General features: G+C 53.1%; 4 protein-coding genes across 4 annotated transcripts; 1 reads left to right on the top strand and 3 right to left on the bottom strand.

Moving 5' to 3' along the window:
* Positions 1-710: 710 nt before the first annotated feature.
* COCSADRAFT_30957 (uncharacterized protein) lies at positions 711-5,904 on the bottom strand (the record flags this gene model as incomplete). The annotated part of the gene is made up of 4 exons (XM_007706997.1): positions 711-4,109; positions 4,519-4,977; positions 5,138-5,540; positions 5,663-5,904. The coding sequence occupies 4 exons, from the start codon at positions 5,902-5,904 to the stop codon at positions 711-713; spliced, it is 4,503 nt and encodes a 1,500-aa protein (XP_007705187.1).
* Positions 5,905-7,212: 1,308 nt separating this feature from the next.
* On the top strand, positions 7,213-8,675 carry COCSADRAFT_102963 (uncharacterized protein; the record flags this gene model as incomplete). Its single annotated transcript, XM_007707108.1, has 3 exons — positions 7,213-7,293; positions 7,592-7,665; positions 7,715-8,675. The coding sequence occupies 3 exons, from the start codon at positions 7,213-7,215 to the stop codon at positions 8,673-8,675; spliced, it is 1,116 nt and encodes a 371-aa protein (XP_007705298.1).
* A 447-nt stretch (positions 8,676-9,122) lies between these two features.
* Positions 9,123-10,185, bottom strand: COCSADRAFT_30955 (uncharacterized protein; the record flags this gene model as incomplete). The annotated part of the gene is made up of 2 exons (XM_007706996.1): positions 9,123-9,702; positions 9,776-10,185. 2 exons carry the CDS (start codon positions 10,183-10,185, stop codon positions 9,123-9,125), a joined length of 990 nt encoding a protein of 329 aa, XP_007705186.1.
* An 848-nt stretch (positions 10,186-11,033) lies between these two features.
* COCSADRAFT_41365 (uncharacterized protein) lies at positions 11,034-12,008 on the bottom strand. The gene is made up of 2 exons (XM_007707022.1): positions 11,673-12,008; positions 11,034-11,599 (listed from the first exon to the last, which is right to left on the bottom strand). The coding sequence occupies exons 1-2, from the start codon at positions 11,818-11,820 to the stop codon at positions 11,274-11,276; spliced, it is 474 nt and encodes a 157-aa protein (XP_007705212.1). The 5' UTR covers positions 11,821-12,008; the 3' UTR covers positions 11,034-11,273.
* Positions 12,009-12,072: the final 64 nt, after the last annotated feature.

Below are 12,072 nucleotides of genomic sequence, written 5' to 3'. Positions count from 1 at the left end.
AATGGGGGTATGTACTTTCCGCTGGATGGGTGCAGCGCTTTGCATGGCTCGTAACATCGATACTGAGGGGGATCAAACCAATAAAGAAAAAAAGGAGAAAAGGTATGACATAGATATACAAAGCAGCGAGAGTGTAGTGATGATGGCTGGTTTGAACAAGGAAGATAGAGAGAGAGAGAGAGAAAATAGGAGGGGATGCTTTGACAAAAATGAGTGGAAGGCCGTGGAGGGTTGGCGGAACTAGGCACTAGAAACTAGGACATTACACTTTTGTTTGCGTAACTCAACGCGCATTAGTCCTCCACAAGGCAAAATAGTTGAAGCCGTTTGGAAAGACGGGCTTGCAAAGAGAAACAGAGTCTTGACACAAAGAAAAGCTGACCGGAAAAGAGGAAAGAGGCCGGTACTGTCTTGATGGTACTTGTTGGGGCCGCCGATCTAAACAAAATGTCTTTTAAACATTGTCGAACTGCAAGACGAGCCGATGCAGTTTGAGACCATCCAAAGTTCGAATGCATAGTGTTGGTGGCGTCGCAGTTTCCGAGATAATGATAATTTCTCTGTGAGAAACTGGGTAATTTCTGGCCTGACGGTCGGCGTAACTGAACCTTGATATCGGGCATACTTCCCGAACATCTGTAGCGAGTCATTGAACTGAAGTTTCACTTTCCGAATCCAGGTTTAGGCTCTCCAAGTGGCTCCGCTTTCCCTCATAGCACGTCCCAAATGTTGCGGACAATTGGGCTGACTCCGGTCTGTACGGGACTTCGAGGATCAGCAGTAGCCTTCTCAGGCGTCCAGTGCCGCGGCATCGGGTCCTCCCATGCAGTATGGCCGTTTCGGCCATCCTTGATCGTCCCATTTGATGAAACCGGGCTTGCGTCTTCACCAGGGCTTTGCAGTTCAAAGCGGAAGGGGTTCCTAGTGAATTCTTCTGCGCGGGGTGACATGAGAGCATCAATATCGTCTGCAGCATGTCGAGGAACCGCTGCCCTTGGCAGTTTCGATTGGATCTCCGTTTGCAGCTTTTGTAATTTCCGTTGCTCGCTCATGTTTGGAGATGAAAACCTTGTTCGAATGGCCTTTCCGGGAGTAGAAAGGAAGGTTTCGCTCGGGGTCCGAGGGGTGGCCGGTGCTTTAGGATGCGCAAATGGGGTCGTTGTATGCGCACCGCCGCGGTTCAGAACTTGTTTCGCCGGTGAATTGCTGTGGCTGTCTACTCGAGGTCCAGCCAACTGGAACTGCTTCGATGCGGAAATGTTCAGCGGAGCCGGTGATTCGAAAATGCTGTTGGTCTGTGCTGTGCCATCCAGGGATGCGAAGCCATTGAAAGTTTGATGGGCAGGTGGTAGGATGGCCTGGAATGAGGGTCTCCGATCTTCCGATTCAAGGGCTTTGATGGTGGCAATACTGCTCGGCCTATCGAAAGGATTGAAATCCGCTCTAGTTGGTGAAGTCAAGCCAAAGGGATCCTCGTCTCCTAACCTGGGCTTCAATGGAGTCATGTGGAATTCGGTAGCACGTGGTGACTTTGAATCTTCCTCCAACCGATCATTGGTGCTAGAAAAGATATCATCGGAGAATTGAGTCTTCACTGGCGAAGCGATTTCTGGAGATTTTGCGTCATCATTTTCGTAGTGATCCTGGGAAGGTGCCGGGTGACCAAGATGGAATGAAGTACCGTGTGATGACAAGGGGCCGTAAGATTCATTGACATCGTCCTGCATAGCTTTAGACATGTCAAGCTTGGAGCTGCGTGGTGAAATTCCTGGGGTTACGCCATCCATTCCCTGTGGAGCAGAATCAGGTTCCTCGTTGTCCAGATCATAGCCTGCTGGCCAAGAGTTGTCAAATGATGTTTTGATTGGAGACATGAATCCAGAGTCTGCTGTATCGTAAGATGGGAAAGTAGGTATGTTGAAACTTGCGACAGCAGGGGACCTCAAGGGCTCAAAGCTAGATGGTTGTATAGGAGCCAAAAGCCTTTCTTCGGTTCTAGATGAGGCGCCCTCTTCGATGCCAAGGTTGGGTCGTAATCGAAGTTGACGAGAAAAGTTGGGAAATGAGGGGGGTTGGACATCTTCTGGTGACTGCGGTGTTGCTTCGCTGCTGGAGATATCTTCAGTATGTATGGTTGGCACATCATTGCTGGTCACCGAGACCATAGGAACGACTTGGCCCTTGGGATCGACGTATGGTGTAGTGGTCGGGGCCGGTTGGGATGTGAGCTCGAAATGCAATGGGCTAGAGTCCCATGACCTGCGGAAACCGGGGGAGAAAGCACCAGTGGGCGCAGACAGTGGACCTGGAGAAATTGCCATCATGTTTCCAGTGCTAGCACGTTGCATGGTCATGTCGCAGTCAGGAGGAAGCGGTGCTGTGCGCGGAGTACGTGATCCTGATCCACCGTCTCGATCGTACGAAGAGTACTTGTTCGATCCTGAAGGAAGACCAGCAGATCGTCGACCATAGCCTTGATTGTGATACGAGCGGCTCTCGTTCTGCCTCAGCAAGCTGTTGCGGAATTCTTGAAGCTGCATGATAAGGTTCATGTTGGGTCCAATCCACTTGCTTCGCTTCTTCGCCTTGTCGTATGCTTCTTGCACGCTCATTTGAGGATCTTTGTACAAACCATAGGCGACAATCAGACTAGCAGAACGACTGACACCACACTGACAATGAATGAGTACGCGTTTCCCTTGCTGTACCCGTTCATCAATCATTCTAACGAGTTTGTGGAGGTCGGGCACGATATCGGTATTATGCTCCCAGGGCATATGGATGTACTCTGGTGTTTTGTATGTCTTGCCCTCAATGACAACCTCTCGTGGCTGTATCGTCTGCATGACTGGTGCTGTGGCTTTGGGTGTCGTTGGAGAGCTATCGCCCATGCCAAAGGATTGCTTTGGTCTTTGCGAAAGGGTAGCGAAGTCAATATTCTCTGCTGGTGGGCCATCCACGCGCCTGGCATCGATATCCTTTTGTGATTCTCCCGATGGTGCTGTGAAAGGATTTTTGACTTCACTTGCAACGTTGATAATGACATCGAAAGTTGTGGCCTGTACAGCCGTGGGCTCAAAGTAGAGATATACACCAGCCTCGTATATGCAGATGGGACCGTTGGGGTATGCTGCTGGCTTTTCCTCGCGTGATTGGGGGACATCAAAGTTTGGCTCTTGGTCCTCCTCCTCTTCCATTTCAAAGGGGACTTCGGCAAGACCAGTTGGCTTGTTCACAACAGGACGCGGAGGCAACTGCATGCCACCGAACGGGTTTACACTTGGTGAACATAACGGCAAGGAAGGAGATGACTGGAAATGACGAAGGGGCGGGCGGTTGAAGGATGGCGTTGAAGGTATGAGGAGCCGTACTGGCTTGTTGTCTGTGCTGCCGGGTGTCGATATCGTCAGGCTCAGATTGGATGGTCTTCGCTTGGGCGGTGTCGGCGGTTTGATGAACAGCGGCGACGGAGGCGTCGAACTATTCTTCTCCTTTGGTACAACCGCAATGGGTGCTGGGGTGTGCGCTCGTAGGTTGCTCAGAGAAGACGCCGTGTTGATGCCGAGGTTCTTAAGATTCCGCGGTTTCTTCGCAGGCGTTGTTGGGCGCTGTAGCTCGAAAAATGTACTCGAGTCTCCAGACGGCTGTTCTGTCCTTCTTGACCTGAAGTCAGCAACACATGATGAAGGGGCGAGCGTTCTTCCAAGCGGCGACTCCGGCGACACGCCCGGCGATGGGTCAGTCACAGATGATGAGTCCATGGTTGAGATGGTAGTGGTGGGTGAGTTGTCGGACGATGTTGTCGAGTTGCTTTCCCGGCTATCGGTGTGAATGTGAAACGAGGAGAATGGCGCGCTCGAGGATGTGGTTGGGCTTGTTGCTGGGCGCACTAGATTAACGCCATTCCCGTCTGCATGGCCCTTGTTGTGGTGTTCTCCCCCGAATACAGCGCCGAACGAGGGCATGGGCATAAACGATCGCGAGCTGGTCTGCACCATAGTGGATCTTGGAGGTGTCGTCTGGGTCGCGGGAGGCGGGCAGCGCGCGCGTCGAGGCCAACGAGGAGCTGGAGGTAAGATGGAGGGTACTTTGGAGCAGGTCGCAAGGGACTGCTTAAGAGAGTTGGAAGGGAAAGAAGAATTAGGTGTAGAGAAAGGCCTTTTCAAAGCCGTATTGTCAGCGCCATGTGGTGTTGTGGGTAGGGCAGACATGACAAGCGCATGTGTTTCGAAACGTGAAGTGTGCAATGGGGGAGGTGGAGGTGGAGGTTGAAGACAGTGTGTGTGTGTGTGTGTGTGTGTGTGTCCGAGTTTGAGACAGGCTCGAGTGCGGAAGAGAGGGTGGGTATAGTCGAGCAAGCAACAGGCAGTAGTCGCCAGGTGACGGTTGCCCGTACGTACACAATGCCAGGCTCAGACAGGCATAGTGGTCGAGACAGGCGAAGAGAGGGCGATGCAGGGGGTGGGAGCGAGGGCGTAAGGTACAGGGGTGACAGGAATGAGAGAAGATGCAGCTTACCTGGTAGCCAGCGGCGACGGCAGTCGTGGCAGTAGTGGCAGTGGTGATGGTGAATGGGAGCGAGAATACCAGATCCTCGACTAAGCGCCTGAGGGAAGGAGCGACTAGGCCGGCGATGCGCCTATGCCTGGGAGAAAGCGGCGCGGAGAGGCAGAAAAAGTCGACTGGCGGCGCCGGTACGGGTCGTCGAGGCGGGCGTGGGTGGTGTTTGCGAGAGGGCCACGAATTGTATGCTGCGACACACAAGCACAGAGGGCGAGCGACAGGCTCAGATGCGGAGACTTGTGCAGCGTGTGGTGACCAGCTTGGGAGGGGACGAGGGAAGCCGGTCGTGGCAGAGCCGCTGCCGCCTGGTGTTTGGGGGGAGGGGGGAGAGGGGGAGAGGGGGATCGTGGGGAGGCGGGCAGGCGAGCAGGCGATGGTCGAGTGTTGAGGCGGCGTGAATGCGTCGGTCATTGTCTATGGGGGAGAGAGAAGCCAGGGCAGGGACGCTAGGCGTGGCTGCTGTGTGCAAGCGCCGACATCCAAAATAGCAACCGCCAGCCGTGCGCTACGAGGCAGCTGCGACCACTAGCACGCCATAGCCTGCCCGCCTCCCACGCAGCCAACGCCGCCTTACTGGGCCATAACTGGGCCATAACTGGGCCATGACTGCGTGCTGGCTGTCCTGTCTGTGTCCACCGCACCCGCCGAGCAGTTTGGGCGGTGCGAACTTGTTCACGCCCACTGGCACTGGCACTGGCACTGGCCTCTGCCCTCGCGGCCCACTGCCCACTGCCCTCTGTCCTCGCCCTGCCCTTTTGCCCTCAGCCACCGGCCCTGAGCCACCAGCAGGCTCCCATTGGCTGCCGCCCGCCTGCACCACCGGTGGCCGCACGGCTGGCCTCTGGCGAACCCCCGGCCAGCCTGCCCAGCTGGGACGACATCGCCCAGCATCTCCCCCTGGAACCCTCCCCCCATCTCCAGCGGCGGACAGGCCCAGTCGACAAACCTTAGAATGAGGCTGGAAGGGGTGTGCCGTCCTGTCGCCAGTGCAGCCACCGCTGACAGCACTCTGTCTTCGCCCGCCCGCCCGCCTGCCATCGACTTGAAGCGCTCGCCGTCGCCGTCGCCTTGCCGCGCCTCCCACTGAACCTCGCCTCACCGCACCGAGGCACGCAAAACAGTCAGACCAGACATCTCTGACGTGAAACGCAACATGGGAACATGGGAAAGCCGTCGACCCACCTGTTGGCGGGGTGAGAGGGCGGCAGCGCACCGCGTCATTTGCCTCTGGGTCATGTGAGCAAGACTGCTGGTTTCACCTGCATCCCTTTGGTTTCGGAAGCCAGACGACTTGCCAGCCCCCAAACTCAATAACGACAAGTTTGTGGGTTTCTTCAACATGCTGCCTGCTTACTCGCAGTCACACCCTTTGGCCATGTCCGCATCTCTCTTTTCTTTTTCTCTGGCGCTCCTACATACACGGACCCGAGCCCGCCCATCCTCCGCTGCTCCCGGAACCCCATCCCGTCCTGCTGCACCACGTGTGTTTCAGTTGCCAACGCGAATGCGATTCGTGCACCCCTGTGGCGATCCATCGACTTGCCTCACAAAAGGGCACGTGCTTACTCGATATTCGCTTTCCCTTCAATCCGCCCGGCTCATCCAAAGTGTTCACTCTCGCATGTTCCGTACAAATATCCCCTCGAGCCACTAACGGACCAGGCCACTCCCGGCCGGCCCCCATTCCATATTATTCTGCTTTCCACATCACCGTTATACTTTATCATGAACACGCTTCTCGAACATTAGTTAATGACAAGTTTTATCTGGTAGGGATTGAAACTACAGTCAGCATGACATCCTTCACCTCCCCCATCAAGCAACTAACGGTCCGCCTACCAAACACGTGTTTTAATATCACACAATACGCTATTATTAGCCGCTCGGCATGGTTCCCTAAATCACCGTCGCTAGGTAACTACGCTTTTGTTTTTGTTTTTGCGCTATGGTCAAAGACCGAGCATAGGGCAGCGACTATTCAAGACACTATCGAATCATCTCTTACCCCCCTGGCAAGTGCTGCTATTAGCACTGTGTAAAGTATTGTACACGTTACTTATCTGCAAGGATATTGATATTGTTCCGAGTGTCGTCATGGCAATAAGAGCTGTGAGTGACACTGTTGGGTCTATCCCTACAATTTTGCATGGCTTAATTCGCCCACTTTAAAGGAGATGCGTAGAGTACCTAGCGAGGGCAGGACGATCATTCTAAATCCAAGACGTGTCTGAAAATCCCGGGAGGCTAGAATGATCTAGGGCGTTACGATGGAGACCTCTTTACCTTGTCTACTACTTATATATTAGGACAACCGTCGCATGTAGTCAGCCCCGGCTGCTCGTGCAGACCTGTTCTGCTACAGTAGACTAAGATTAGATAGCTCTACGCATACACGTCCATAGTACATCGTCTCAGGATAATTACAAGATTATGTAGACAATCTTGCGAAATCACCACTCCCGGCACATGAGATGTTCAGTCTCGCGCAGGTGAACATGAGCGCAGCGCTAACCACCCAAAAGCCGCCAAGTCCCAATGCGGCATAGCGCGCCCACTCGAAATTCGCTCGCTTCAGAACATCGCAAAAATCCGACGACGACTTCTCTTTTCGCGACAACTAACCACCCAGGTCAATTCCCAACAGCCACCATGTCGAGGCCAACCGTCACCGTCGTCTCTGCCAAGGGCGAGGTCACCCAGGACACCATCCCCGTCCCCAATGTCTTCAAGGTCAGTTCCACCGTCGCACTTCGAGACCCGCGATACGATGCAACCGGCAACCCGACGAACAGATTGAGAGAGAAGCTACAATGAATGCGTATAAACGAGGAATTTGCAATATTGGACACTCGGCTGGAAACCCCATGCATGTATTGAGCTGGATCATTCATGGGGTGCTTGCGGCGCCATGACGAAAACTTTTGGGTTCCGCAATCAATATGGCGCTCTCTCGATCTGCTCTGGTGTTGCACTGGGAGCATACAGTATCGTGCACCTAATTCACATATTTGATTCTGACGATCAGCAGGCTCCAATCCGCCCGGATGTCGTCCACGCGGTGCACACTGGCATGAACAAGAACCGCCGCCAGCCCTACGCTGTGTAAGCCTTCCTCGCAAGCTGCACCGTTGACTGATCTAACAACACGCAGCTCCGAGAAGGCTGGTCACCAAACTTCTGCCGAGTCCTGGGGTACTGGTCGCGCTGTTGCCCGTATCCCCCGTGTCTCTGGTGGTGGTACTCACCGTGCTGGTCAGGCTGCTTTCGGTAACATGTGCCGCTCTGGCCGCATGTTTGCTCCTACCAAGGTCTGGCGCAAGTGGCACCAGAAGATCAACCTGAACCAGAAGCGCTTCGCTACCGCCTCTGCGCTCGCTGCTTCAGGAAGCCCTGCTCTTCTCCTTGCCCGTGGCCACGCTATCAGCACCGTCCCCGAGGTTCCTCTCGTCGTCTCATCGACTGCTTTCGCCGATGCCGCCATCAAGAAGACCTCCGCTGCCGTCGCTCTCCTCAAGGCCGTCGGTGCTGGTGCTGATGTTGAGAAGGCTCGCAACTCGCGCAAGCTCCGCGCTGGTAAGGGTAAGCTCCGTGGTCGCCGCCACAAGCAGCGCCGTGGACCTCTTGTCATCTACAACCCTGATGAGGATGGCAAGGAGCTCGTCCTTGCTTTCCGCAACATCCCAGGTGTCGAGACCTCATCCGTCTACTCCCTGAATCTCCTCCAGCTTGCCCCCGGTGGTCACCTTGGCCGCTTCATTGTCTGGACTTCTTCCGCTTTCAGCGCCCTCGACAAGGTCTACGGATCCACCACCGAGCCCTCAGCGCTCAAGAAGGACTTCCTTCTCCCATCTCCCATGATGGTCCAGCCCGACCTCAGCAAGATCATCAACTCCAGCGACGTCCAGAAGGTCCTCCGCCCCGTCCGTGGCGGAGCCGTGACCAAGCGCAGCCACACCCAGAAGAAGAATCCTCTCAAGAACTTCCAGGTGCAGCTTCGCCTCAACCCCTACGCTGCTACCTTCGCCAAGGAGAAGCTTGGCCAGAAGAAGATCGAGGCTGGCAAGGCCGAGCCTGCCGCCGATACCTTCTACGAGCTGCTCCAGGATAACTAGATGGTTGTTGGTTAGCGTTATGATTTCCTAAGGTGTTCTCTCTTCGGCTGGGATGGACTGGAATGATGAATGGCTATGACAAATGTAGCTCTTCACAAAATACCTCATGAAAAGGTTGCTTCCATCTTTGGCTGAATAATGTCTTTATGCAACTGTTCGAGACTGTGATGACTCTATACCTGAATGCCTGTAGTTTATCTTATCGTTCATATCCCCTGGAGCTGTCTGGCGTTGTGTTTATCCATGTTTTAATTTTCCTGCGGGGTAGCTCACGCTTTGCAGAATTAAAATATTGTACTTGTGCAAAATGTTCTGAGAATTGTCGTGGTTAGCAATAAACTTGTGTTGCTAACATGGTGTACATTGTGATGCCAACGCCATATGTGTGTAATGATGTATCCCAAACGCCATCGCTATGCACGTAACAAAGATTTTCCTTTGTAGCTTTCACTTGAAGAGTCTCTTCCCACCCGTCCTGCCCATTGTCCTCTCCACGCCTTCCAAACTCATACCCGCAAAGCCCGCACCACCACCATCCCTATCCCTCTTGTACCGCCGGAGCGCCTCTCTCAAGTGCGCAGGCGTCAACGGACCCTTGTCACAAGCGCGCAATCTCTCCTGCAAACTCGCATTCTTATCCACCTCCTTCCATATACTCTGCGTGCGATCAACCTGGTTCAAGTACCACCCTGCACCCTGGATATCCGTATTCGTTGGTTTGTTCCGCTCGTCTTTGATGTGTGCGCTTGGTCTGCCTAGACTCTGGCTTAAGATGGGGCCGGGTAAGTCTGGGTTGGGCAGGTGAGTGCGTACGGCGGACCATTCGTCGCGGACGGTGAGGGCGCGGTCGATGAGCTCGCCGATAAAAGTTTTGGAGTAGGAAGTTACGGCAATGATGATGGGTTGGGGCACGGATTGCGAGAGGGTTTGGTTGACGAGTTTACGAACGGTTTCGCGCTTGAGGCGGATGCGGCGGTAGGTTGCGTAGCGGTCCATTTGCGCGGGGGTCATGAAGTCTTCTAGCATTCTGGAGTACCGTTGTGTTAGTAAAGGATCAGGATTGCTTTCTGTATGGCTTTTTGGAAGCAAGAGAATCGTACCGTTCGTATTCTTTTTCTTGTTTGCGTCGGGCTTCGACACTCATTCCGCCTTCGATCTCCATGCCCATTTCCTCGCCCATCTCGTCTTCGTCGTCGTCTTCTTCTCCTTCTTCATCTTCGCCTCCGACTGCACTCCTTCCATCACCGCTTTTGCCTCCTCTTACACTCGAGCCTGCCACGCTTCCACCATCGCCGCCCTTCTTACGGCGCTTCTTGCTTCCTCCAACACCATTGATAACTGAAGTCGTGATGTTGCTTTCTACCGATGGTGAGCGCGAGTATTGGCGTGGCGAGCCGCCGATGGATTCGGCATCGGGAGAGAAGGCATTGCGTAGATTTGAGGGCTTGCGCTTCTTTGATGGTGCGCCCGAGTGCGAAGATATGCTGCCACGCTTGCGGTTGCTGGACATGTTGAGCTGAGGGATGTGCGGTGGTGAGGCCATGGTTTTGTAGGTGATTTCTTTTTACTGCGAAGGCGCAATAATATCTCTCCGTTGAAGCATGCGCGCAGCTCCAAGAAGATGGAGCGGGGCGGAATGATGCTGGTGGTAGTCGTTTGATTAGTGTCGTCGCGACTGTTGCGGAGAATGGAATTGACCCGAAAGTCGCGACCGCCAAGCAATGTGGTTAGCGCGTTTGCTTCGTTCCGCTCAGAATGCGCCCGGCCTTGATTTCGTCATCGCCCCTAGCTGTACTTGCTCTCACTAGGAGATTTTCGGATTCAGGAACCCTATCGATAGGAGCTGCGCTTTGATCTTAAAGCTTGCTTTCACTAAGATCGCATCGTTGGGTGCGCCGTTACTATCTCACCTATACTTGAAGCAACACTGCACTTGAGCTTACATCACCTCTATCACCTCACTCTCAGTAGCAACACTCCAACGCTCAAGCAAGACATTATCTTTAGTACAATGAGAGATTTGTGAATACTTTGGTTGATCAACTCTTCAAATTGGTACTCTACTACAGCAGCGCCGACACGGCACGAATGTGCTGAGTAAGAGAGGATAGAGTTCCATTGTGAGAGCCGTTCTTCACAAACACTATACCATAGTTTACAGTCTCATTTTAAACAGACTGAGTGTGAACAGGTGACAGCTGAATCCAGTAGATTACACGTAAATGTCTGACATGAGAGATGCAGATGAGTCGTCTGCTGTGGACAAGGCAATCACTGTGTATGCTATCACATCGTAAGAAGGAGGATACACTGAAGTTTGAACACCGCAGGTATAGTAAAACGGAAAAAAGAGGTCTAATCCAGACTCTAATCGGGATGAAAGTGATCAAAATCGCTACAAATCAACCCGCCAGCTGTGTTCCAGGGCACTACACAAAACTGTCATATCAAAAAGTAAAAAGAAAAAAAGCTCGATTAAACTACACTTGCAAAGCAAAACTGCCCTATCGCTACAACATATATATATCTCAAAGCATTATCTTCCTCCTCCTCCAAAGGTATCAAGTCGTCACAGTATTACACTCACCCCCTACACATCTATTTCTTCGCGCCCCCTCCACCAACCCATCCCCCAACCCAACCCCCCGCACTCTTCGCACCCTCAGCCACACTCCCCGCACCCCCCTTCACCCCCTCCACAGCACTCTGTCCATACCCGCCCAAGGGTCCTTGTCCCTCAAGCGACCGTCCTTGCTCGTCCTTGCCGCCACGCTCAGCACGATTGATTCCTTCTTTCGATAAGGTGTCGCCGATGGGTTGTGCGAGACCGCCTTGGCCTACTTGGCCCGTTACGAGGCCGTTGACGCCGTCTTGGAGGTTGTCGACTTGCGAGATGCCGGTTACCTTTGTTTTGTCAAGGTTTTCTGAAGCGGGTGAATTAGCGGATTGTGCGGTGAAGGTTTGGAGGAAAGGAAGGAAGGGGGAAGGAGAACATACGTTTGGCGGCGTAGCTGGCCTTGTTATCTTTTGTGAACCATTTTAGATACTGGTCTTCGATCCAGGGCATCCAAGTTTCGTATTTTTGGTTGTAGTAGTCATTTGCGGCTTGCTTGTAGGTTTTTGGTTGCTGCTTGTTGTCTGTCATTTTGAATATGCTTGCGATGTGTTCAATAAGAAAGAAGAAAAAGATATGCGTCTTAGGTTGTCGTATATATATGGAATAGTATTGTAATATAGGTCGTGGATGGGTATCAGTTGTATTTCTTCACACAAGTGAACTAGAAAGGAAGAAAGGAAAACCCTCCGTTCAAACAAGCACACACCAGAATATATACTACACACAAGCAGCACCCTTCATCATACTCAAGACCAACCCATACAACCTTCCACCTTGGCC

Source organism: Bipolaris sorokiniana (genome assembly GCF_000338995.1).
Source record: "Bipolaris sorokiniana ND90Pr unplaced genomic scaffold COCSAscaffold_18, whole genome shotgun sequence".
In the NCBI taxonomy this organism is placed as follows: domain Eukaryota; kingdom Fungi; phylum Ascomycota; class Dothideomycetes; order Pleosporales; family Pleosporaceae; genus Bipolaris; species Bipolaris sorokiniana.
This window is presented reverse-complemented; position numbering and strand designations above follow the sequence as displayed.

Excerpts from the sequence above, each read along its gene's own strand:
- COCSADRAFT_41365 (XM_007707022.1), bottom strand. The coding sequence starts at position 11,820 with ATGACAGACAACAAGCAGCAACCAAAAACCTACAAGCAAGCCGCAAAT. Across the intron at positions 11,600-11,672 it reads GGCCAGCTACGCCGCCAAAC|AAAACCTTGACAAAACAAAG; the intron begins GTATGTTCTCCT and ends CACCCGCTTCAG.